The 25,526-nt window shown below is 43.2% G+C and overlaps 2 protein-coding genes across 3 annotated transcripts; one reads left to right on the forward strand and one right to left on the reverse strand.

Annotated features, from left to right (window-relative positions):
• Nucleotides 1–4,877: 4,877 nt before the first annotated feature.
• ZIC5 (Zic family member 5) lies at nucleotides 4,878–11,936 on the reverse strand. Its single transcript, XM_024205363.2, has 2 exons — nucleotides 10,742–11,936; nucleotides 4,878–5,323 (listed from the first exon to the last, which is right to left on the reverse strand). The coding sequence occupies exons 1-2, from the start codon at nucleotides 11,934–11,936 to the stop codon at nucleotides 4,878–4,880; spliced, it is 1,641 nt and encodes a 546-aa protein (XP_024061131.2).
• Nucleotides 11,937–21,840: 9,904 nt separating this feature from the next.
• ZIC2 (Zic family member 2) lies at nucleotides 21,841–25,255 on the forward strand. 2 transcript variants are annotated; one of them, XM_026658683.1, is made up of 4 exons: nucleotides 21,841–22,840; nucleotides 24,526–24,689; nucleotides 24,965–25,154; nucleotides 25,200–25,255. In XM_026658683.1, the coding sequence occupies exons 1-4, from the start codon at nucleotides 21,841–21,843 to the stop codon at nucleotides 25,253–25,255; spliced, it is 1,410 nt and encodes a 469-aa protein (XP_026514468.1). The 2 variants fall into 2 exon arrangements, with proteins under 2 accessions (XP_026514468.1, XP_024061129.2); XM_024205361.2 differs by having other exon boundaries at nucleotides 24,965–25,255.
• Nucleotides 25,256–25,526: the final 271 nt, after the last annotated feature.

Here is a 25,526-nt window from a genome sequence, read left to right on the forward strand (position 1 = left end):
AAGCCGGCCATGATTGTGAAGGGCCTAAAAAAGAATGGGACGGAAGCCAAAAAATATGAGAGGTTCTGATGAAGTGAAAATTGACTGAACTAACACGGCATGAAACTAAAGGTCAATGCAACTGTATCTTAATAGAGTGTCTCGAATCGAGGTGGACTGTTTTCAATGCAGCCTGCTTTTGCTGTCCTCATTGCCATAGCAATCCTAGCGCTCCATGTTGATGTACCATAAAAGCAGTAGTTTGAATTTCAAAGAACCTGCCTTTGAACTTCTCCCTGCCTGATTAGGCACTTGCGTTGTGTGTGAATATGTGGCTGTGAGTGTGTTTGTGTGTGTGTGTGTGTGTGTTCATGTCAGTGTGGGGGGTGTGAGGCGCTCAGATTCTCCAGTAATGGGGTCGGGGGCGTATAAGTAGCTAGGTGGACAGATAGGAAGAGGTGGGTTTGGAATTAGTTGGAATGTGTGTGGAAGCGATAAACCGATCGTGTGGCTGAGTAGGATTGTAGCAATTTTTGTGTGTTGACGCGTGTGTTTCCTGGAATACTCTCTAGCCTTCTTTCGAGGGAGTACCTGAAGTATTTTCCTTGAGACAATAGCAGGCCATGTTTCCAAGTGTATTTACAGCGACTTGTCTTAATAGTCCTGTGTACACAACGTGTAAAGAAAGCACTGGCCATTTCTCCCCTGAAAACAAAGCCATATTCTTCCACCAAACTGGCTGTGGATGTAGTGACAGTGCCACACATGTACGTGAGTCTGTAAAAACTATACCTCATTGCCAAAACCGCTACTATGTTGTACGTGGTTCTCAAAGGCACTCGCCCCTATAATGTCTTGACACGTAATTTCCCACACTCAAGAATTTTCGAATTCTGTTAAAGTTTGGTATCACTGCTTTACCCCTCAAAGAACTGAACAACCTCTGCAAATAATAATGTGTGGTGAAATGTCTCACAGTTCTTAATACAAAGGTAGATGATTTAAACAGTGTTTGTTAGGAACACGTTTTGCCTAGAAAAGATGAAGTCTTTGATGATGGCCAACTTAGTGTCAATAAGTGGCTTTCTTTGAGACATATTCAGATGGGAACGTCTTGCTTGCCAATTGCCATAGAAATCTTAACACACCATGAAGATTGTCCAAGCGCCAAGCCTTCCGTTCTGGGCTAAATTACTTTGAAGTGGCGCAGGACGTGCACTGGTCAATTTTAACTCTATACACTGGACAGAGAACACTAGGAGTGGGAGATTGTGCGTTTTAAAGCAGAAAATAAGAAGGGGAAACTTGTTTTATACTCTCTATACAAGATTCTGCTCATTGTCAGATATCTTTTATCTTTTATATTTCCCATGAATGATTCATGTCTTGGTGGCTTTGTGTTGCCCTCCTTTTCACAAGAAACTTCATTAGAGAGCTATAAGTTTTCCCATTGATTGGAGCTCTCATTTATGAGTGTTTTTCTGCTTCGTATGTTGGTTATTGTCATTCTGCTTGAAACAACTCTTTGCAACCTGTTTCACCTTTACCACATTTAACAAAACTGACTTTAAAAAAACACTATAACCTTTTGGTGAAACTGTTATTGACATTTTGACCAGTCATTTTCAAGTATTGGGACATCACATTCAAAATTCCTGAACTAGCTTTAAAAAATAAATAAAAACAGAGAGAAAAATCTTCAATACTACTTATGTACAGATATAATAGTTTTATCTAGGTTTTTTCTATAGTAGCTTTCACTCAGTTTTCATTTTCTGCACAGAAACTCATTGATATATAGTGATGTATTTTATGCAGCTTGCGAGAAGTTTCTTTGACGTAATCCCATAACATTATATAATATGTATAATATATAAATATATTAAATATAATGTTATATATAATGTTATGAGAATATTTATATAGTCCAGCATAATTTACTGTAACACAATTTTTATGCCAGGATAGCTAATAATTAAACCATTCGATACTCTGCATGCATTATTTGTCATGAGTGCCGGAAAGGTCCAGCAAGGTATAACAAAATAAATATTAGTATTTTAACTACTGGAATTGTCAATTTTGACTAGCTGTCATTAGAATTTTGATTAGCTATCATTGCAGAAGCGAGATGTAACATAGCATATAATCAGCTGTCTATCTATCTATCTATCTATTGTGTTTCTGCACGTAAAGATATTCGTAGAATGTCTCATTGTTTCATTATTAGGAGCCAAATCCTGTAATTCTTCTCGCGATTAGCCCGGTTGGCTTCTGTGGGAAACTACTCAGGAGAGTAAATATAGCAGAAATTGATTATGAAGAATGGATATATATAGTTAGAACCTCCCAGTATATACACATATTTGTTGACTGAAAATCAACTCTAAATAACAAAAAGAAACATTCTTTACTTATATTTTTGTTGGAAATAATCACAGTATCTCACATGACCAAGAAAAATATCCTAACGATTGATATTATTGTTCTTCACTGGTGTGCTATGACCTGAGGTACAAAAGTATCTATCTAGCTATCTAGTGTTTGGTCTCTAGCTCGCTCTCACCTATCAGTAAAGCACATGCAATCCATAGAAAGAATATTTTTATTTATTTGCTTGATGATCATTCTTGCTTTCTTATGGTCGGGTTTACAGAGATGACGGGCGTTTTTATTTAGGAGGTATCTTGTGTCATAAAATTTATGGGCAGGTGTGTGACCTTACGTGTGGCATAGTACATAAAAATAGTAGTATATCCCTCCGTTTCATATTTTAAAACCCCTGTAATGTAGTAATGTATAGTGCAATCTATTTTTGAAAATTTGTATAAATTAAACAATTCGTTATAAATCAGTAAGAAAATTACTTCTAACAAGATTATATTACATAAATTACCCTTTAAAAGTCCATACCTTACGTTATTATTTTCTATTTATTTGAATGGGCTTTGAAAGTGAAAAAAGCAAATAAAATAAACTTTAAAAATGATTTTCTATTCAAGTTTTCTTGTTGTTTTTTAAGGAATGTCTGTATCTTTAAATTCACCATAACAATATGAAGACAACGTTTAAAGGCTTCCAGATTGACAGCACCATGCACTGTACTAATAATATAATATCTCTATAAACTATATATATCATCACCAACACACTGCACAGAAGACATTCAGGAAGAGCTTGTTTTCACATTACATTGTTCATTCAAGTAAGCTGAAAAATATAATGATTTTTTTAAACAAATCACGGAATCATAAACAACAATCTATCACCAAAATTAATAATATAATTCTTTGGTGTGTTCTGTACTCTTCCAGAAAAGGATGATGTCCGAAAATAAATTAATTCAACTGTACAAAATAATAGCAGTCACATACAAGTTATTAACAATGACAAGACTACATCAACCAGTCACAGCACACAAAACAAATTTCTACAAACCCTGTGGGAGGGGAGGCTACCTGTTTATGTATTCAGGGTCTCTGAGGATAAATTAGTGCTCTTTAGTTTATTTGTATGATGTTTATGATGGACTAACATTTTGCATGGGAAATGTGTCGTACCAACCGCAAATAAATTGACTAAGAGTTATCGTCATAGTTCCCTGACCTTTTTCTTTAATAGCTTGACAGCTATGCCAAAGGTCATGCACTCATCATTTTTTTTTTTTGCTCTAACTACAACCTTTGTAAATTTTAATATTTGTGACAATTGTTTTTCTCTTTTAATGTAACTGACCACTATACATGGTCATTTGAGGACTGCATGGGATGGGGGGAGAATGAATACAATCATGGTTTTAGATGTTGAAAAAAATAAAGCATTTTCAAATGAGTATCCACAATGGTATAAAAGGAGATTGATCGGTCTAAAATATCAGCTTTCACAACAGTGTCACAGCTTCTCATACTTGAAGATTTTGAAGTAATAATGGCTCTGATGTCCAAAGCACTTTTGACCTAACAACAAACTCTACTACACACATGGTCTGACATAGCAAGATGCAGGATCTTCTCTTTTAAACAAACTTTGCTAAAGGGAACAGAATTCACTTTTGAATTTTGTGTGCTATATTTAAAAAAAATCACAGTATCACAGTTGTCAGATAGCAGCGGTTTTCTTTTATTCTCCATTTTAGTCTCAGGACTCATAACAATACAAATTTGTGGAGAAATGTTAAGAGAAATGCTGCATCTTTTTTTTTTCTTTTTAAAAAACCATTTTCACATTGTATACAGCTAAGGGATAAGGAAACAAGCCTAGGTATAAAATATCAGATTTGGGTGAAACCTAAGGACTCAGAATAAAAAGCAAAAATTACAAAAGATCTGAACTGAAAGAGGAAAAAAACATTTTTTTAATATGTAACCAGTCCAAGATTTGTTGGAAATTCAGCAGGTGGTGGTGGTTTACAATTAAGAGGCCATTGCGGAATTGGGGCCTACTCAAGCTGTTAAGAAGACCCCAGAATGATATATAAAGTATTTAAGAGCCACTCCAGTAAATGGAGAGGCCCTATCAGCTTGCAAGCTACATAATGAACACTCTTCCTCTCTCTCTTTTAGAACTATTGCATTGGCAGTGTATAATCTTGATGAACTGATCTGTCCATTGAGCTCCCTTGGCATCTTCCCCATATCTGCAAACATGCAACTTGGTTCACTGAGATAGTCCAGCTTGGTATTTTCATTTATTATTTTTTATAAAAGGGTCCAAGTGTCTTAATTAAATTAGTTAAGTGTACAAACACCATAGGGTTTTATATACTGAATAAATAGCGGCGATTCAACATGATGGCAATTCTATGCCATCCATTTATTTCAAGCTTTGTGTCATTACAGTTCAGGAGAATGGTCCAAGTACTCCCAAGTCAGAAACTTGCTGTTGTTGTTGTTTTTCTTCTAATGGTTAGTTCTGGTATCAGAGTTTCTATAAGCCTCTTCATCTTCAGATTCAGAGGATGTTACATTGCTGGAAGGTGTATGAAGGTTATTAGAAGCCCCACTGGCCTGACAGACGTACCACTCATTGAGGTTGGTGACCTGAGGGGAAAGATTGGCAGAGCGGCCCCTGGCTGAGTCCTGGGCAGGGGACAGGGGAGCACCTAGGGGGGTTCCTGCAGACTGATAACCGTGAGATCCAGGTGTAGGAGAAAGTGGTGGAGACTTGCAGTGTATCTTCATGTGTTTTCTTAAAGAGCTGGGATGCGTGTAAGATTTATCACAGCCTCTGACTTTGCAGTAATATGGCTTATCACTCGTGTGGACATGGGAGTGTTTCTTTCTGTCACTGCTATTGGCAAACTTCCTGTCGCAGCCATCAAATTCGCATTTAAAAGGCTTCTCTCCTACAATTGAAAACATTAATAATTATCTTCTGGGGGAGAAATCCTAAATCTTGGTCACTTAATTTTCAGGTCAGAGCTATGGTTAGTTTAAAAACAAACAACTAAGTGGAACATTTCACAGCTCTTATAAAACACGGGTCCCCATGGAAAAATTCACTGCAAATCGTTTCTGTGCTTGTCATTAGGAGACTCGTGATATGGTTGGGAAATAAGGTTATACCTGCCGGAGAGTTCAGACTGCACTGGTGTCAAATGAATAATATTTTGTAAACTGTGAAATATTAACTATGATTTTCAAAAAGACTCAGACAGAACCATGAAGTGTCTACTTTTTCCATGCACAAATTCTCTTGCAAATGAAAAATTTAAATGATGCATTAACAAACAAAACTACCCCCATCAATACATTTGTCATCTAGGGGTGGCTTTGTCTATAGACTGGCACATCTTGTCCTAATCCTTTCACAATGGTTTATAGTATATGGAGAATCTTTCCTTTTCGGAAATAAAAATAACACCTGTTTAAGCACATAACCATAACATCGGATTTTTGCAGGCCATACTTTAAATGTAGACCAATATTTATCAACCTTTATTCACAATCTGCACGTTAGTGAGAATAATATACTGTAATAGCAATAGACAGTAATAATGACAACAGTGGACTGCTATTACGGTATCTATTTACCTGAGGCTAATTTGTGTCTAAAAATCTATAGCAAATCTATTTTAATAGCTTTACGCATTGCTTAACAGTTAAAGTGGTTGTGAAAATCAGCCTCAGGCCTTTTTGTCTGGCATACCTTTAAGTTCCACCGGGTCCTGTAATACAATACTTTGGATCATGTGTATTTTGTTACATATAGCTGTGCTCCAGATAAACTCTTTCCCATAGTTCTTGAATCAGGGATGTGTAAATGCCTATTATTGAGATAACAGGGAAAAATGTGCCATATCATTTTATTACAAATGTAATATAATTTAGTAGAGTAACTTTTTTTCTCTGTCATATTACACGTGAATCTGATATATCTAAAATGCATAACACCATTACTGCAAACATTTATTTAAAATGCTGAAGTTTTATGCCAGATTATGTCTGACGCAAACTTTCATATATATTTTGTTCTACATTTTCAAAAATAACAATGTACTCTAGCCCCCGCAGTGGAAGCACTTCGAGTTTTATTGAAGAAAACCTTGTTAGTCACTACTTTTTGTATAATTATATAATCTTACAATAAAATATTAATTGAAAACAAGCACACTTTTGATAACTGTCTTTTTTTTTAATGCTATTCAAACATTTCTTTCTATATTCTAATTCCAAATCAAGTTATTCAGTTTGAAATCGTTCAGATACATTTGCACTTAGTCACAACTATCAGCAAATATCTAACTCCACACAAAACAAACATTATTATCTCTCTCCTACTCCAGAAATTACGTTGATTAAGAAAACCAATCTGGTCCTTTTTAAATGCAGTTTTCGTATACACGTAAGCGCTCGCGCACTCACACTTCCCACTGAAAAGGATTTCACAACATAGATGAAGTCACTTTATCTGTTCATTTTATCTGAAAAATAGCGTATCTATTGGAAAATTTCGCTACATCTGTATTGTTTTACAAAAATATTAGGTTTACATAGCCGATTGTAATGTGCACTCCGGATATTCTTAAGAAAAGCTATTTGACAGATAAACTGATTTGTACTATTTGCGTCAGACACAGGGATAGTTATTAAAAATTGGTTCCATCAGTGTTTCAAAAAAAGAAAATGGTTCTTTCAAGGACACCTAGATTGCAGTGATCAAATATATTTGGTACTCTGACGGAGACTTTACGTCAGAGTTTAACCATTTGCAGATTGTTCCAGTTTAACATTGCTAGATGAAAAGGATTTGAAGATACACAAGTGCATCTTTGCAAAGTTCTTCCCGTGCACAAAAACACAGTTGTGAAAACATTTGTTTATTTATTGCCAAAGAGTGATAATGCTAAACACTTTCCTGTTGAGGGTCCACAGTTTTAAGCCATATGTTCCATTAACATTATGAAGCAAACATCTTCGGGGATCAATAAAATATTTTGTTTGAGATAATGGATTAGTTACGCGTTACAGTCTTAAGCTATTAGACCGAAATAGTTTGGGATCATATTGTCCAGTGCAGCTTAAGAAGGGGGGGGGACAATTCAAATTATAGACATATTTCTCCTGTCTGGGGGCCTATAAGAAACACACAAAATCCACTAATAATTAAATATAAAATTACTGTGGTTATTTTAAACAATGACACTAAGAATGAATAATTAGTAAATCCTTAGCGCACTTTGACTGTACATTGTTGAATTAGATCTAAGTGGTAAACATAAGGCTACGGTAATTATCTGATCTTTTCATTTGACTTTCAGATTTGGGTCTTTAAAACAAGTAAATCTTCTGTGCAGACATGTGTTTGCACGTTATGAGATGGTCCTGGCAAAGAGCAGCCTGGGCCGAGTGGGCTAAAACAACCCCTTCCTCCTTGCCTGGGCCGGGCTGTCAGCAGGCTGGAGGGAAGATTTTCTTTCTCTGCTGCAGCCCAGAAGGGGCAGTTTGTCTGTTGCATCCTCCTTCCTTTCTCGAAGGCTGCTGGTTTGCAATGGCCTCCCCGGTGGCTTCTGTGTATGTGTGTCAGTGTGTCTCTGATATCAGTATGTGTGTCAGTCTCTCTCTCTCTCTCTCTCTCTCTCTCTGTGCCACTGTTCGGTGTGTGCCAGTCTCTGAGCTTCTCGCACGCGCTCTCTGTCTCCATATCTCTGTGTGTGCGGCTCGGTATCCGTTTGTATCTCGGTGTGTGTTTTAGTGTGTATTTATTTATATCGATCTCTCCGTGTGTCTCTCTCCCCGTGTAAGTGTATTTTAGTGTGTATTTATTTATATCGATCTCTGTGGGTCTTTGTATCCGTGTATATTTATTTACAGCTGCGTGCCACTCGGTATCTATAGAGATCAGTCTCTCTGTGTATCTTTGTGTGGATTTACTTCTGTACGCGTGTGTGAGAGCTGCTGTACCTCACTGTGTGCATCTCTGTGGACTGGAGTGCACAGAGATCAGTGATCGTGCGTGTTTCCCACTCTGCGTGTGTGTCTCCGTAAGTTTCTACAGCTGCATTTGGATGTCTCTCTGTTCTGCATTGGAGGCCACTATCCAGAGAAGCTGCAAGGGCCAAGGCCCAGCCGCCTCTTTCTCCAGCCGTGGCCCGCTCCCCATCCGCTGCGGACCATCGGACCAGAAAGAGAAGGCGCCTCATCCTGGGGCTCAACTGCCAGGGAGAGCTGACCCCGAAAATCGCCCCTTGCTTTGTAAACAGGATGCCAGAGTGGGAATTAAACCCAGCGGAACCCAGCCGGTCCTGATAGCAGCGACAAGGTTCAAGTCCCCAAACTCTGTTTCTAGCGGCGCTGTATTTTGTGCACTGTCGAATGTTACTCCAGCTTCTCCCACACGGGAAAAGTTGAGAGCAGCGGTAGGAAAGGGAATGCGCTTCCCGAGTCATAAATCTGAGCTCCCTTTTAATTGCAAAAGGGGAAACGTGCTCTGTGGGCCGCCCTTTGTTGTTGTTTAGGGTTTCTTTTTACAAAGATAAATGAATAAGCCTGCTCCGCTCTCTCTCCCTGCCTCCCCAACCGCACTCCAACCTTCTGCTCACTGCACTGGAAATACGAGACGGCTCCCAAGCTGCAAATCATATTTTTAGGATTTGGCACCATTCCCTTTTAATATGCAGGAGCCATCCCCACCGCCTTGCACTGTGACAGGGACAAGGAGCTGTAAGTGTCGGGTTTAAGTTTTGTTTTCCAAATCATCGCGACAGATGGATAGAGATACATTTCAAAAACATGGTAGGGAAACAAGGATTCTCGGAAATGCCTCCAGCATTTCACTCTGTCCGCAATGCCATTAACAAAAAGCTGTCAGCCTGCCTGCAGCAGCAATCCTTCCTGGCTCGGAACTGAACAGCCAGGGCTGGGTGTCCTCATCTCTCTGCGCGTACATCTGGACTCTTGTCTGACATATTCTGCAGATAAAATCTATAATCCTTTCAGCCATGGGCCATTTGGCTTTACATTGAAACAACACGTTGCATGTTGTCCGCTTTTCTCTTTGCAGCAACACACAATAAATCAAGAAAGCAATTATGTAAACTCCATTTCCTTAACTATCCTCCAAGGAATAATATTTGTCTACAACTATCAATCCCAACTTCGTTCATTTTCCTCAGAGGTTTTTGTTTTGTTTTGTTTTGGGTTTTTTGGGGGTGGGGGGGTGGAGGGGTGGGGAGTTAACCTAAACCAAAATGTCTATTTGTAAACCAACACAAGTCCCATAAACAAAACTCTAGTGAGGGACCCAGGCTGACTGGGGATTTCCCTACAAGTGAAGGGTGCCTGTTTCTCCACGTTTAACTTAGACATCTTAAAATCACAACTTGCGCTGTGACGAGGCTGCTTTGAAGTTTCCTCCTCAAAACAACAATAAGAAACTTCTTTACACACACACACACCCCAAAAAACACACCAAATGTTACTCATCTTGGAACCTTTAAACGATCAGCATTTAACCAGTGAAACCCCCTATAGCTCAAGTCTTTTCACTGCCCCTAGCAAACACGTTTGCTTAATTTAAAGAGGAACTGCGCCCCCCTGGACCCCCACCCTCCCACTTCAAATGAAACTTTGCCTGGGACAACCCTCCCATGCGTCGTTCGGCTGAAACCCTGCCTGGGACAAGCTCCCCTCCTCCCTCCAGAAGCGCAGACGCGGAAACACCACCCGGGATTTTCGGGTGGGGTGGGATTTGGTCTGCAGTGGGAGATCCCCGCTCCTCATATTCCACGAGGGAAAGCGGGGCCTGGCGAGACTGGCCTTGGTCTTCACCTCCTCCTTCCTGGCGTGCTGTTTCCCAGGCCCTGCCTAATTTCCTAGCTCTAGGTGTTTATCGGCTTGAATTTTCTGCTGCAGGTCTAGGGATTGGCTGTGCGGTTGTGTGTGTGCGCGAGAGACTCTCTGTGTGTGTGTGAGAGAGAGAGAGAGAGAGACGGTGTGTGTGTGTGTGAGAGAGAGAGAGAGAGAGACGGTGTGTGTGTGTGTGTGTGAGAGAGAGAGAGAGAGTGTGTGTGTGTGTGTGAGAGAGAGAGAGAGAGAGACGGTGTGTGTGTGTGTGAGAGAGAGAGAGAGAGAGAGACGGTGTGTGTGTGTGTGAGAGAGAAAGAGATGGTGTGTGTGTGTGTGTGTGTGAACGCGCCCTGGGTGCTCCTGAATTACTTATTCATGAAAAAAAGTCACATGTTTGAATGGCCGTGTGATGAGAGGAGGAAAAGAAAACAACCCCACCGAGGGAGCGAGGCAGAGGGAGCGGGGGAAATACCCACCTGTATGAGTGCGCTTGTGAATCTTGAGGTTCTCGGAGCGGGCGAAGACCTTGCCGCAGCCCGGGAAGGGGCAGGGGAAGGGCTTCTCCCCGGTGTGCACGCGGATGTGGTTGATCAGTTTGTACTTGGCCTTGAAAGGTTTCCCTTCCCGGGGACACTCCTCCCAGTAGCACACGTGGCTGCTCTGCTCCGGCCCGCCGACGTGCTCCACGGTGACATGGTTCACCAGCTCGTGCATGGTGCTGAAAGTTTTCGAGCAAGGCTTCCCGGCGGCGCTGGGCGGCGGCTCCTGCTCCAGCCACTTGCAGATGAGCTCCTGCTTGATGGGCTGCCGCATGTACCGGAGGAAGGCCGCCGCCGCCGCCCCCGGGTGGTGGTGGGGGGCCGGGTGGTGCCCGTGGCTGGCGGCCGCCAGGTTGACGTTCAAGCCCAGGGAGCCGTAGCCGTGCAGCGAGGAGGCGGCCCCGTAGGGCTCAGCCCGGCCGTACAGCTCCGCGGCCGCCAGCCCCAGGCGCATCTGGCCGTTCAGCGGGTGGTGGCCTCCGGGGGCCGGCTGCTCGTGCAGCGCCGGGAAGACCGCGTGGGCCGCGGCCCCGTCCGACGGGCCGTAGGTGCCGGCGGCGGAGATGAACACGCCGTGGTGGGGGTGCGGGTGGGGGGAGCTGGCCGCGGGGTGCGGCTCCCCCAGCGCCCCGTGCATGGCCGCGCCGGGTAGCTCCCTCCGCAGGATGAAGTCCCTGGCGCTGCTGGTGCCGGCGCTGCTGGCGGCGTAGCCCGGGTGGGGAGCCGGGGGAGCCGGGCCGGCCGGGTAGCTGCTGACCGCGGCGGCGGCGCCGCTCTGGGCTGCCGGCGAGGCAAAGGCGGCCGCTGTCTGCGCCTCGGGATGCTGCGAGGGGCTGAGTTTGAGGACGCTCGCTTGGGCCATGTGCTCGGGTCCGAATGGCGTGAGGGCCACGCCGGGGTCACTCCCCATCTCCCCAGGGTGGAGGTGAGCGGCGGGGTGGGAGTGGACGTGGTGGCTCCCCAGCCCCGGGAAGCCTGTCATATTCTGATGAGGATGGGGCTGAGCCGCTGCCAAATCCGCTAATCTCAGTGTCGGGTTCCTCTTGCTCAAAGGGGGCTCCATAACTACACAATCCAGCCCATCTACACTCACTGTTGTTATTTTTTCCCCTCTGCCCGCCTTCAAAAACATGTATATATTAAGCGGCTCTTTAACTTCTTTTGTCTCCGCTCCTAACTCCGCTTATTCCTTTCCCCACTCTGTCCTCCAGCGATTGGCAGAGCGCTCACCACATTTGAGCGGCACAGTGGGAACTAGAGTTTGGAAATGGCACTGGTGGGATTGGAGGGAGCCGAGTGATTGGCAGAGGCCAGGGCAGCGCGATTGGCTCCCTTTCAGGCCGGCTGCTCAGCGGGGACCCGCCCTTACGCGCTCTCCCCCTCTGGTTTCTTTCCCAAAGTTGGGCTGGCCGAAAGTGAGCGCTGAACCTGTGAGTGCCAGCCGGCGTGCCAAAGCCAAGCGTCTCATGCCGGCTACTCGCCTTGTAGAAATAAGGCCCTGGGATCAAACACGCTCTCACACACACTTACTCAATCACGGGACACTGGGCTTCCCAGCCATTCTGGGAAAGAGATTTTACAACTTAAACACACACACACACACCCTTATGGCTCGTTCAGCTCCCTCAGCAATGTGCTTCTGTGTTTATTTTCAGGCTGCAGGCATTTTTACTCCTGTGTTCTTCTGTTCAGCACAACTCTGCCAATTGGAACAGTTATTCAGGCAACTGTTGAAAGAAGCCAAGCCATTCGTTGAATAGGAGGAGATTGTTAAATTCCGGGGAAATAATGTCCTGATGCAGCACTGGAAGACAAAACTTACACTCTAAGTACTGATTACAGAATAAAGCACAGTATTCAAGACATTAACTGCAGAAGCAGCACAAATTAAAACTGTAATTTCTTTAATTAATAACATAAAATAAAATAAAAGGCATGTTGCACATGGTAGAAGCGAGTTTTGGAAGGGTCTGCTCAACGTGTATTCTCGAGCTTTATATGGAGATGTAGAACACTTACTATTCACAATCAGGCAAAATAACTGCGCGGTATATCTCTCAGGTAAAGTGGCTGGAATGATACAAGAGGATCTGAGACTCTTTTCACTTACATATGGCACTACAAAGAACCCACAATCAGCATATTTTATAAAAAACGCTAGATCGGTCCCTTCATTTCTCACCATTTCAGTAAAACTCACAAATACATTAAGAGTCTTTGCAAAAAATAGCTGATGAAGTCATCAGATAATAAAATAATGTTACGTCTTAGTTTTTCCTTTAGGGCATTAAAAGTTTGATAGAATGGATACATTACATGATGCTTGTTCTTAAAATTTAAAAGCCTCCGACCTTCTGAACTTTGTGCTGTATACAACCTGTGAAACCTTCTAAAGAGAAGCTATTAATTGTTTGTTCTTATCGATTTTTATAAACAGGTGCACAACAGTCGAAGAAAATATTGAAAGTTTCCTTTAGGTTGAAACGTTGTGGCTGTGTTAATCAGATGTCTCTGTTACGTAATTTGGCCGAGATGGCAAACATTTTTATACTGATCCTCGAAAGTGAAGCGAAGTTGAGACATTTTCGCTTCTAGGGTATCCGTTAACTTGTTCTTAATAAATTATAAAGTGATAAGACTATCCTTTGAACACGAAAGGTTGATGTCCCTATTTTGGTGTGCTACAAGGAAAGCTATGCTGAATTCTTCTGCAAAACAAATAAAATATAGAAGTTACTGTCTTCTAAAGCAGCCAGATATAAAATAGCAAGAACTAGTATGATTGTTATAATTGGTGCTAAAGTTGGCGTACATTCTGTACTCAATAAAATTTGCTTTCTTTAGTGACGTGTCCCTGCGGAAGCTAAGTGCAGTGAAGTGGTCATTAGATACAGAAATCAAATAAACGAAAACACTGCACGTAACCTTCCGTTTTCTGTACACGTACAAGTAAGAAACTCTCCTTTTTAATGTTATGAGAGAAAACTTTGAACTGGGGATCACATGAGAACTGTCATCTTAGTTCAGAGTATCCCCATCTAACCAGTGCTACTGACAAAAGTGTTATCGATTAGGTAATAATTCGGGTTATTTTGCTTGTTTATTTTTCACACGTGTTTAAGAAAATCCTGTGGTGCTTCTGCGAGTCCCGCTTGAGGGTGGGTATAGCGAGCGCAATTTGGACCATAATGACTTCAGAAACACAAGAGTTCACTTTACATTTCACTACATCAGACTGGGGCTTGCGCAGCGCACCGTGGTGTAGCTTTGTTTCATTCACCTGCCAAAAGTGTTTGAAACCTGCTCCAAAAACGAGCTTCAGCCCTTTCCTGAAGATCTTTTGGGATTTTAGTCAGGTTAGAAGAACAGTACAAAAATAAACAACCCCTTGCTTTTAAAATGGGCTGCTTGGTGTTTTTATTATGCAATAAAACCTTTTCTCTTCAAAATGGCTTTTTACAAAATTTCTAAGCACTTTGTTTTATTGAATTACTGAGATTTAATGGTTTAATGGGTGAATGCATGGAGGACAAGCTGTAAACGTGAATAATAGTATCGCAGCTATGCGGTATCTTGTACACGCCTCCTTGTACAACTCTTGTTAAACACAGCATGATATGTATCTGTCATCGATTTAATATGTCTTAATTCAAATATATCTCCCTGATCAATTTCATTTTATGGGGACTGTAAAATAAAGAAAATATTTTATGGTTAAACAATAGTCAGAAAAACGCCGACAAACAAGAAAGACGTTTACATGATCACATGAAAATTCGTCAACCTCTGAGTAAACATAAACCATGGAAAATGTAGGCGACTGCTCAGGTACTTTGATTTTGGACTCTGGAATTAAAAAAAAATAATTCAAACCAAATACATTACCATCCAGGACTACTAATATGATTTCATATTAGGCCTAAATTGTCCTAAAGATACATATTGTGCTATATTTATGTATATGAGTACACAGAAAATCGCAAAGACACAGTATGTTTGTGGGTATGCACATATACGTACACACGAACAGCTGCATCTCCAGAGAGTTTTAGAAACCCAACAGGCCCTTTAAACTCTGGTGAACAGGTGAATCACTAGTCCAATATAAATATTACAAATAAACGCTCAGGTGGCAGTTTATACAAGTCAAAATTAACTCTATTAAGCCTTGAAGCATTTTTTAAAGATTCCACTTCAAAATATATAATTATCTTGGCTTTTTTATGTTTGCTTTAAATATTTTGTTGATAGTTGCATTATGTAAATATATGCTAATGAGCACGAGCACCATTTATAAACTGTCGCCTTTAATGCACGTCTTATTGATATTTAGGGAAAAGAGAACAATATTTTATAACATATAAACCTTCTGGGGAACAATTAACATTCAAGCTTTTCTCAACAAGTCCTTAAAACCTGTTAGTAGACCAAAACTAAAGTAGATTACCCCTCCCCCTACATACAATTAGATTACTTTTTAGCAAAACAGTCAACAAGACACCCCAAAACTTTCTTCAGCGCCAGACTTGGTTAAACCACTGCAAGTTTTATACACATGCAGTGGTGTGTCTGTCAGGGCGGCCCCACGTTCTTACAAGGTGCTCCCCTGCTCCATTACCTCGCGCCTTGTAAGGCTGTATTCACAGAGACTCCAGCATAACGCTTGATTGCACGCCCTTAATTATTAAACAGATACAAGTTTCTTTCCAATGGATGTAGGTAATTAATAAACGATAAAGGAAGTGAACAGGACGGCTTCCTGGCAGCTTTGCTTTGTTTGTAGTTTTGTTCTTGATCTAAGGGAAAAGACGTACAGAATGGAAAATCCATGTTTATTGCAACGCAAATTACCCTATCGTCAGTCAGGCGTGGTTTATGCCAGGTTTACTTTCTGACAGGCAAGATATTGAAAATGCGACAGAGTGTATCTGCGAGGGGAGACTAAGATTGGAAATGGTTTCAAGTATTAATTCTATGGTAGGCTTTTCACACTAATAATGGTGGAGTCCTCAGAGTTCAAGCCTGATGCACCAATGGTCTCAAAACTCTTATCAGAAAACATGTGTGTGCAGAAAGAGTCACAACCCCATTATGGGTGAAGTATATGGGTAATAATTATTTGATACCAATAGAACAAGTGGAAAGAACCCCGCCAAACACACATGTGATAATAAACGGAAAGTATTTGTTGACGTGGAGATTATCCATGCGCTCACACATACCCTGTTTCACATCCCATCAAGTTCCCCAAATTCAGATAGCAGACTAAAAGAAGCCAAGGTATGATTTGTTTGTACATTATACCTACGATGACATATTTATACATGACAGGCCCTTCTGTTTCTTTCAGAACAGAGTTCTCTTTACACACGCCTTTTTATTATTAAATGTTGTATTGGGTGGTATTGCAAGTTAGTGAAAATGCGATCAAACCGATTGGTCTCTGTTGCTACAGAATGGATGTACTATATACGTGTGGAATGCACAGTACAGTCCATCAGTGAAAGGACTCTATTAGCAATGATTTCTAGAAGTACAACTTCTTTGGTTACCACAAAAGAGTACGGAACATGGAGGATTTACTTTTGGTCACACTGCAGTGCGAGGGTTTAAGATTAAACGTCATATGTTCTTGCATAAATACATGATAGTGAAATGACCTAAAGGTAAAAAAGCAGCAGACTTTGGGATTCTAGATTTTTCCCCCGATGCAGTGCTCAACTGGATATAGTTTACACATGCTGTGTCTCTTTTTAAACTTCAGCTGTTAACAATAAACGCCAACTTTCCATAGCCTCTTTTAATATATCCAAATGAAGGTAGAAGTCATCATGATGGTACAATACAAATTGAGTGTATTTAATTGAATAGTATCCACTTAGTCCTAAATGCTTTTGTGATAAAGGACTGATGATATTGTTTGAAAAATCAAGAGAATTTATAATATAAACATATTGTGAATGAACTACAATGATATTTTTAAAGTATATTTTTATATGGCAACAAAACTTGAAAAGCAATAATTTTCAATACACTACCAGTTAGTAAAATCATGTCATAGTTCTAATAGTCTGATTTATTCCCTAAAACTTTTTTTTTTAATAGTAAATAGTGTTTTACATGGCACAGTGTTTATTAAAATTAGTTCAAAATTTGGCGTATTTTTCTCTATATCTGAACGTCAACGTTTGAAGAAGCTGTTGAGATAAATCAAATGGTGACATTTTGAAGGCTTTACTTGTATAAGCAATATGGTTACCATATGGCATTGTTATTTATGAATGACAGCATAAATTGTATTACAAAGTCTATCGCAATAATAGTGCAGTTTATTGGAAAGCTGCTCTGCTGTCACTAGCATTTATAAGGCAACCTCCATATGAAAAAGGTATGTCAGTCAAATTACACATTCATGTTTAACATCTTGCTTTTAGTGTTTTCGGTGTTTTTATTTTTACGGTTATAAAAATACTCCTAGTCTGGTAGGGAATTCAGAGTGTCTCCTGTGACAAAATAAATCTGCAGTGTGATGCAGTAGCACAATAACAACTGTAAAAATATTGTCCAAGTATTCGCTGTTACTTGGCCGATTCTTCATCCCTTAAAAAAATCCACTGTACTCTGCATCACTAAATCACTGGCAAATTCATTTTTATATAGGAACTTTTTATAAGTACAACTGAGAGAACAATAAATTTTAATGGTATGAAAGAAAGGTGCTCCTTTGTAGGTTCCCTATACATTGTAGTGGGTTTTAAGAAATGGCATTTAAAAGTTACAACTTTGGCTGAGATTTTCATTATTTCCCTTTTCTTTTACATTACACTTCTATTAAACTCTGACAAAGAACTTTTGTTCCAAAGTGTGTTTTACAGAGGGAGGCTACAACACAACACATGTGGTCTTCACGGGTCATAGGTCGAACGGCCTAGAAGTGGCTAAGATCGGCAAAATCAAAGGTAACCTGCAACTTAATATCCTGTTGATGATCTTGTTGAATTTATGAGTGTCTGTGATACAGACAACGGTGCAAGTGATTCTGTTAAATTGCTCTGTTCTTTTCAGGTTAAACAGAGCATCATCTCCCTCTCTACACTCCTTCTCTTCCCTCCATAAGGAAACAAAGCTTGGATTTTGTACTGAATGGTGCGCATCTTATCTCTACTTTAAATCTTTAATTTCATTTTTCTTAACCCTAATATATATGCATTTAAATAGACGGTACAGGCACGCCTTGAAATTCATCTTCACACAACCATACATTCTATGCACATCTCCATATCAACTTTTATACTACAACTAGTCCACAGTTCCCAATGTAAACAACAATCTAGTGGGGGGAAAATCTAGCGGAGTTTACATTCTAATACTCAACTGTCCTCTTGAACGTTGATTCCTAGGAAGAGGAAGATTATAAAAGACGAAGACAATACCCGAAGTTAGGAAAAATCCCTTGCTATCACACCCTATCTGCATAAGCAATCGGTAATAGTAAGAGCAGTGTAGTTTTAAAGAGAAATACGTAAAACTTACAAACAGGGAAATGTGAAGCGGCTGTTTGTTCTGCGGGTCTGACACCACTGCACTGCGGTCACCTCCGCAAGCCTGTTGAAAAACTTATTTCACTGAAACAGTTTAGAAGGGAGTTTGACTGGCCGCTGTCTTCCCTCTAAAGAATGAGCTTAAGTCTGCATTTCTGGCAAAGGCCCTGAAAGCGATTGCAGGTTTTTTCCCCTCTCTCTCTCTTTTTCCCTTTTCACCCTGTGACATGGGGGAAAGGGGTTTTGCGGTTCGTAGAGAAATAAAGCACTTCTTAGAGGGGACGGCGACATGACTTTGAACTTGGATCAGCTCCTCTGTTTCCTGCAGAGAGAGTAGAACTGGAGCCCTGAAAGAATAGCAAAGAGAGTCCAGCCTGCGGGGTCTCCGGCTGGAATTAACGAATTCTCCCCAAACTGTCCCAGTGCAGCCGCCTGAAGCCGCAGAGCCAGCATACAGCAGCAGGGTGATCTGGAAATGGGAAAGAAAGAAAGAAAGAAAGAAAGAAAGAAAGAAAGAAAGAAAGGTAGGCATTTGGATATGTTAACATTGTTTTACTATGAAATATGTTTAACACAATATTTTTCTCTGACATGTTTGGGGGCTCTTCCTTTCTTAGATGCAGAATCTTCCTTTAAACTCTTCTGCTGAAAAGTGGTCTAAATAAGTAAGTGTATGTGGCTATCAGTGTTTATGATTATTCGGTTTTCCGGAGGCAGACACTATAGATTACTATAACCTCCAAGTTGTGCTCTATCTCCCTAGCTCTGATTCAAGGGGCATCCCTCAAATCCTCTTTTCTGAAGCGTTGTAGGGAAAGGACAATACAATCTGTTTGCTGTCTGGCCATATAGGTTGTAGGGTCAATACAAGGACAGCAAATGCATGAATTCTGCAGTCTGGAAAGAGAACTTCGGGGAGCAGCACTCCCACGTAGAAAGACATGACCAAGGGACGGCTTGGAAGAAGGGCTCGGGGTTTTAGCTAACAGAGGGGTATGTCTAGATACATTTGGAGTTTGTGGGTTTTAACGATCATTTTAGATTAGAAGGAATTCCTGTTATTCATAAAGGAACCCCTCGCGTTTTACGAAGAGTAATAAACCCAGCGATATTTTTATGTTTCAGCTTGTTCCAAGGAAGGGTTTTAATTGTTTTTAACCATTTAGTGGAGGGGGGAAATACTAATTTAACCAAATCAAGGGAGAAAAGCTGTTTGCAATGTTGTTTTGATTTCACATATCGTTAGACACTGTAATATCATCTATCCAATCTAATCTATCTATCTATCTATCTATCAGCAGAGCATTATAAAATCCCCCCTCCCTCCCACGCAAAGTCCACTTGTATTTGGTGCAGTACACAATAACGTGAGGAGTGATAGGAATGTCGCTGGTAAGAGTATTTATTCCGCCTCTTTAAAAAAACCCACTACATTTTGGGTTGATTCTCTCTGGTGAGCACAGAGATGATTAGAGTGTAAACGTCAGGTTGAGTGCAGAAAGGTCAGTATTACAAATATTATTTTTTTAAAGCGCCTTGTTTATTGGATACTGGCCCCAACATGATTATTTTCCAGCCACTGCAAAACAAACCCAACCAGGGGCCAGACATCTATTTAGTGGAGGGGGAGGGGAAGCGGACTTGTTCGGTGTGTATAGTGTGCTGCTTTTTATTATTATTTATTGTTATTATTCCTGCCCTCTAATAATACGGTTTTCAAACAACAACAGCAAGTTTTGTTGTTGCGGTTATTGTTAGAAATTAGAAAGGAACCATCAAGCCCTATAGCCCCTGCTCTGCAATGCACATGCATAGGCAGTCTGATCTCTCCGCTCTATACAAGTGGTTTAAAACACCAAATAGCTGTTTGGTGTTTTTCTCTCTCTTCCCTCTCCCCCACCCCCCGACGAAATAGCACCGTTATCAATAGTGTATTTGATTTTTCTCTGTCCCTTTCGATTATTTGGCGAATTTGCTTTTGCAGCAGAGGAGAGAAAAGGGGGAGGGGAGCGGCAGTATTGGCAGGTCGTCCCCCCCCCCCAGTTCATGTTTTAAGCGCCTTGTTTTGCTTGTTTGTTTCCCCCAAGAAGGAAAACTGGAACGGGCAGAGGCAGGCTGGCTCTGGCGGCTCCCCTGCTTCTTCCCCCGCTCGCTTCCCCAGCAAAAAGAAACAGCGAAAAAGGGGTTTCAATAAAACCCCCGTTTCCAGCCTCGCTCGCACTTGGTGGCTGGAGCTGCGGCAGCCCCACTCTGCCTCTCCCTGTGGCCGAGCTCGGGGGTGGGGTTGTGCTGGGGGGGGAGGGGGGGGCAGAGCCCGGCGCTGCTGCTCGCTATGCTGCCGCCGCCACCGCCCAGCCTTGGTGCCGGAGGGGGAGGCGGGAAGGACCCGGAGAAGCTCGAGCCGCTATTAGCCGCTCTTAGGGGGACGCCAGGATTGATGAGGCCAGTTTGACCAATGAGCTGGCGCCTGGAGAATGACCGGGCTGCTGTTAAAGGGGGCGTTTGAAGAGGAGCTGCCAGTCCAGTCAGAGAGTAAGAGAGAGAGGCTGGGAGAAGGGGGGTGGGGAGGGGAAAAAAAATAAAAGCAGCAGCAGCAGCAGCAGCGCCCACCGAAATAAACAGAGGCGGAGAGACACGGGAGGAAAATAAACCCCCGCATTGAGGGAGCAGCCAGGCGCAGGAGGAGAAGGGCTCACTTCCCCCAGCCCGCGCCAGAGGGGCTTGATCATCTGCAGGGGCTGCGTGTCCTGCTGCTGAGCCCCCCCGCTCGGCTCGGAGACCCAGAGAGGGGATCACTTTTTTTATTGTTGTTATTGTTTTTAATCCGCATCTCCCCCCCTCCTCCTCCTCTCCTCTCCCCTCCCACCATCACCCCCCCTCAGACCCAACTTAAAGAAAGAGAGGAGGCTACAGAGAGAGGACAGAGACGCGTCTGATTCCTTCATCTGTGGGAATTCGTTCCTGCGAGTTTACTACGTGAGACACATCTAATGCCCAGCCGAGAAGAAGAGGAATAAAAAAGAGAGGGGGGGAGGGGACACCCCAGCCGCAGCCGCAGGAGGAGAGGGGGGAAGCCAGCGAGGTGTGGGGGAGCAGGGAGGCATAAAAGGGGCCAGCGCTTCTGGGGGTGCGGGGCTCAGGGCGGAGGTTGGCGGCAGTGACATTTCCTTGGCAGGGTGTGAGTGAGTGTGTGTGTGTGTATTGCAGGGAAAGGCAACGCGATTGTCCCCCCTCCCTCCTTCCCTCCCCCCCTGCTCCCCCTCCTCTGCCCTGCCCGCCCGCCCCCGCCTCAGCTCCTTTAATACACTTTGGTTCTCCGCCTGGCTTTGGACTCGCCTCTCTGTGGCTCGCTCGCTCGCTCGCTCGGCGGCTGCTGCTGCTCGGTGCAGCGGGGGGAAGCCTGGTCCCTGGATCCTCCTGCTGCTGCTGCCGGGTGGTGCCCGGGAAGGAAGAGGAGCAGCCGCGGGGGAGGAAGCGGAGAGGAGCGGCAGGACCATGCTGCTGGACGCCGGACCCCAGTTCCCTGCCATTGGAGTGGGCACTTTCGCTCGGCACCATCACTCGGCCGCCGCCGAGATGCAGGACCGGGAGCTGAGCCTGGCGGCGCAGAACAGCTTTGTGGACTCGGCAGCCCACATGGGGGCTTTTAAACTCAACCCCGGGGCCCACGATCTGTCCCCCGGCCAGAGCTCGGCTTTCACCTCGCAGGCTCCCGGCTACCCGGCGGCAGCGTTGGGTCCCCATGCCGCCCATGTCAGCTCCTATTCCGGGGCGCCTTTCAACTCCACCCGGGACTTCTTGTTTCGCAGCCGGGGCTTTGGGGACTCGTCTCCGGCCGGCGGCCAGCACGGGATCTTTGGCCCTGCGGCCGGGACCCTCCATCACCCGCACACGGACGCTCAGAGCCACATCCTCTTCCCCGCCATTCACGACCAGCATGGCCCCCACGCCTCCCAAAACGTCCTGAATGGGCAGATGCGCCTGGGTTTGCCCGGGGAGGTCTTCGCCCGATCGGATCAATACCGCCAGGTCTCTAGCCCCAGGACTGATCCCTATTCGGCGGCTCAGCTGCACAACCAGTATGGCCCCATGAATATGAATATGGGCATGAACATGGCAGCTCACCACCATCACCACCCAGGTGCCTTTTTTCGATACATGAGACAACAGTGCATCAAGCAAGAGCTGATCTGCAAGTGGATCGACCCCGAGCAGCTGAACAACCCCAAAAAGAGTTGCAATAAAACTTTTAGCACCATGCACGAGCTGGTCACCCATGTCTCGGTGGAACATGTTGGGGGACCCGAGCAGAGCAACCATATCTGTTTTTGGGAGGAGTGTCCCCGGGAAGGCAAACCTTTCAAAGCCAAATACAAACTGGTCAATCATATCCGAGTGCACACGGGAGAGAAGCCGTTCCCCTGTCCTTTTCCTGGCTGTGGGAAAGTTTTCGCCAGATCAGAAAACCTAAAAATCCACAAAAGGACACACACAGGTAATTATGTTTGGTTTCGAAGATTTAAAAATGGCTTATTTATTTAAAAAAAATGCACTTAAAGATGCTCCCGTATGTAAAGACTTCCAATTTCAGCATGCTGCAGCGTTTCTCGGAGTGTTTTCTCCGGCTCTTTCAGTTTGAAAGGATTTTGTTTTGTTTTGTTACTAATTGCTTTATATCTGTGGTCATTTATTAATGTGAAAACATGTCAAGACTTGACCGAACTCTTTCCCTTTCAAAGTAAAATACAGGCGAGATATATTCATTAATACTATTAAAATATGGATTGACATATGTATAGATAAAATATTGTCCGTAAGTGATGTACATATTTATATATGACTTGGGTGTGTGCGTGCGTGCATAGGTATTGTAAATATAAAAATATCTCGTAGTAAGTGGCGAAATGTCCCTTTCTGGGAATGCTTTTCATTAAATTTAAATGGTGTGAGTGAGGGCAATAAAATTTTCTAATTTAGAAAGTGTTTTTAAAGTCTCATGTGAGGTGGTTTAGGATGGTGTTGCAACAGTTTATTAAATTATATAATAGGTAGCAGAGGATTTGAGGTTCAGAAACTTACACAAAAATCAGGTCAGATATGAGAGAAGGACACAACACTTCCTGGTGGTAAATTGCGTGAGCTGAACAGTAACAAAACAAACGCATCATCCTGCTTCATAGAGTATTCATTTACTATTACTCCCAGCTTAGAATTGTGCCAGAGTATTTCATAAAAGACAGCCAAATATTTTAGCAACTTCCACTATAAATATTTACTTGAATACGGGTAAGATCTATAGGCCTATTGTTTTCTTAAGTGTTAAGAATGATGCTAGGTGCGAGACGAGCTTTAACAAGGTTTAAAATTTGAGAAATGTATTTGCATGAAATGCCCGCACTTAAGTCATTGTGTCTGAGCGGATGTCTTTAAGAAACAATTTAGGTGCTAATGGAATTTAATGTTAAATGGTTCCCCCTCCAAATGGGTGGATGTTTGAGTTCTCACCTCCAAATTACTCTGAGCATTTGGAATTCTGGCAACAGGGTGAAGAAATTGTATGAAAATTAAATGGAGTATTTTACAGACATTTAGTTTCCCCCAGCGGATATGTGTTTACTTCGAAGATCCATACATGAAATAAAATGTGTGTAGCCTTAACTCTTTTGTTAATGGTTTATAGTTTAACAGGATATTGGATTTTATACAAAGGTGCAAACGTCTCAATTTTTAAAAAAACGCTTTCGAGCCGATTGTGTGATAGCACCAGTTGAAACAAAACAAAATCCGTAAATTCATTGGAGCCATATCGTGTCACCAGTTTTGACGGAGAACTCCCTACTGGTTTCACTGGGGAGTCCTACTTCAAAAGCAATGGCGAGATATGGCTCCAATATTTTTGTATTTTTTGATAAAATATCTTGTCAGTAACGAAGTGATTAGTTCATAGCTGCACATCAAGGCGTCATCAGAAAACAATCCACACAGTGACATCAATCTTTTGTTAACCATTTTAGTGGATTTGACATTGGTAAACAAAGCACTAGAAATTTAAAAAAATAAAATTATTCTTATGAACCCCTATTTTAAGGCAGGCAGGTGTGGGTTATTGTGCACAATAAGTAGGGGAGAAGTCCAAGTTGAGTGTTTACTATAACCAAATCCTCCTTGTTTATCTTCCAGGAGAAAAGCCTTTCCAGTGTGAATTTGAAGGCTGTGACAGACGTTTTGCCAACAGCAGCGATAGGAAGAAGCACATGCATGTCCACACTTCAGATAAGCCCTATCTGTGCAAAATGTGCGACAAATCCTACACCCACCCCAGCTCTCTGCGGAAGCACATGAAGGTATACCACATTGCCGTTTTTCCAGCGGATATCCTCTGAGGGGGTCGGTCTGGGAGAAGGGTTTAACTCGCATTTTCTTTATTGGGAAGGGAAACAAAAACAGGAGCCGCCTCATCGCCAGGTTGTAAAGCCAGGGAGCCTTTGCGTGGCACAGGAGGCAGGACCTGGGTGCCTGGGAGTGCGCTGGCCCTCCGAGGGTGGTGTGAGCTCTGGCTGGGAGTGCCTTGCGCACAGGGACACTTACTCCACCCTGTCTTGTTGCATTTGCTTTCCAGGTCCATGAATCTTCTCCTCAAGGCTCTGAATCGTCCCCGGCTGCCAGCTCGGGCTATGAGTCCTCCACCCCCCCGGGCCTGGTGTCCCCCAGCGCCGAGACTCAGAGCACCACCAACCTGTCCCCGGCGGCGGCGGCGGCTGCAGCTGCGGCGGCGGCCGCGGTGTCTGCGGTGCACAGAGGCAGCGGCGGCGGCGGCGGGGGAGGCAGCGGCAGCGGAGCCGGCGGGGGTGGAGGGGCCAGCGGGAGCCACAGCGGCCTCTCCTCCAACTTCAACGAATGGTACGTGTAGGGGCCCTGCCGGACTGCTGGGCAAGGCCCCCGCGCCTGCCCTCCCCGCCGAGGAGGAGGAAGAAGCAGACACACCGGGAAGGTGCTGGATCCTGTTTGGTTTGGGTTTAATTCTTAACCAGCGAAAGGATTAACAACTTAAACGGCTCTAGAGCCCAGGAGAGCAAATCCCCGCCAGAGCCTCCAAAACAAAAAAATCCGCCACAGCTAAACTCTTCTTGTGTCCCACCCCCCTTTTCCCTCTGCCCCAGCACCCTCCATCCCGACCAGCT

The sequence above is a fragment of the Terrapene carolina genome, unplaced genomic scaffold (genome assembly GCF_002925995.2).
Source record: "Terrapene carolina triunguis isolate 2854851 unplaced genomic scaffold, T_m_triunguis-2.0 Scaffold21, whole genome shotgun sequence".
Classification (NCBI taxonomy): domain Eukaryota; kingdom Metazoa; phylum Chordata; order Testudines; family Emydidae; genus Terrapene; species Terrapene triunguis.

Excerpts from the sequence above, each read along its gene's own strand:
- ZIC2 (XM_024205361.2), top strand. The coding sequence starts at position 21,841 with ATGCTGCTGGACGCCGGACCCCAGTTCCCTGCCATTGGAGTGGGCACT. Across the intron at positions 22,841-24,525 it reads CCACAAAAGGACACACACAG|GAGAAAAGCCTTTCCAGTGT; the intron begins GTAATTATGTTT and ends TTTATCTTCCAG. Across the intron at positions 24,690-24,964 it reads CTCTGCGGAAGCACATGAAG|GTCCATGAATCTTCTCCTCA; the intron begins GTATACCACATT and ends TTTGCTTTCCAG.
- ZIC5 (XM_024205363.2), bottom strand. The coding sequence starts at position 11,936 with ATGTTTTTGAAGGCGGGCAGAGGGGAAAAAATAACAACAGTGAGTGTA. Across the intron at positions 5,324-10,741 it reads TCACAAGCGCACTCATACAG|GAGAGAAGCCTTTTAAATGC; the intron begins GTGGGTATTTCC and ends TTTCAATTGTAG.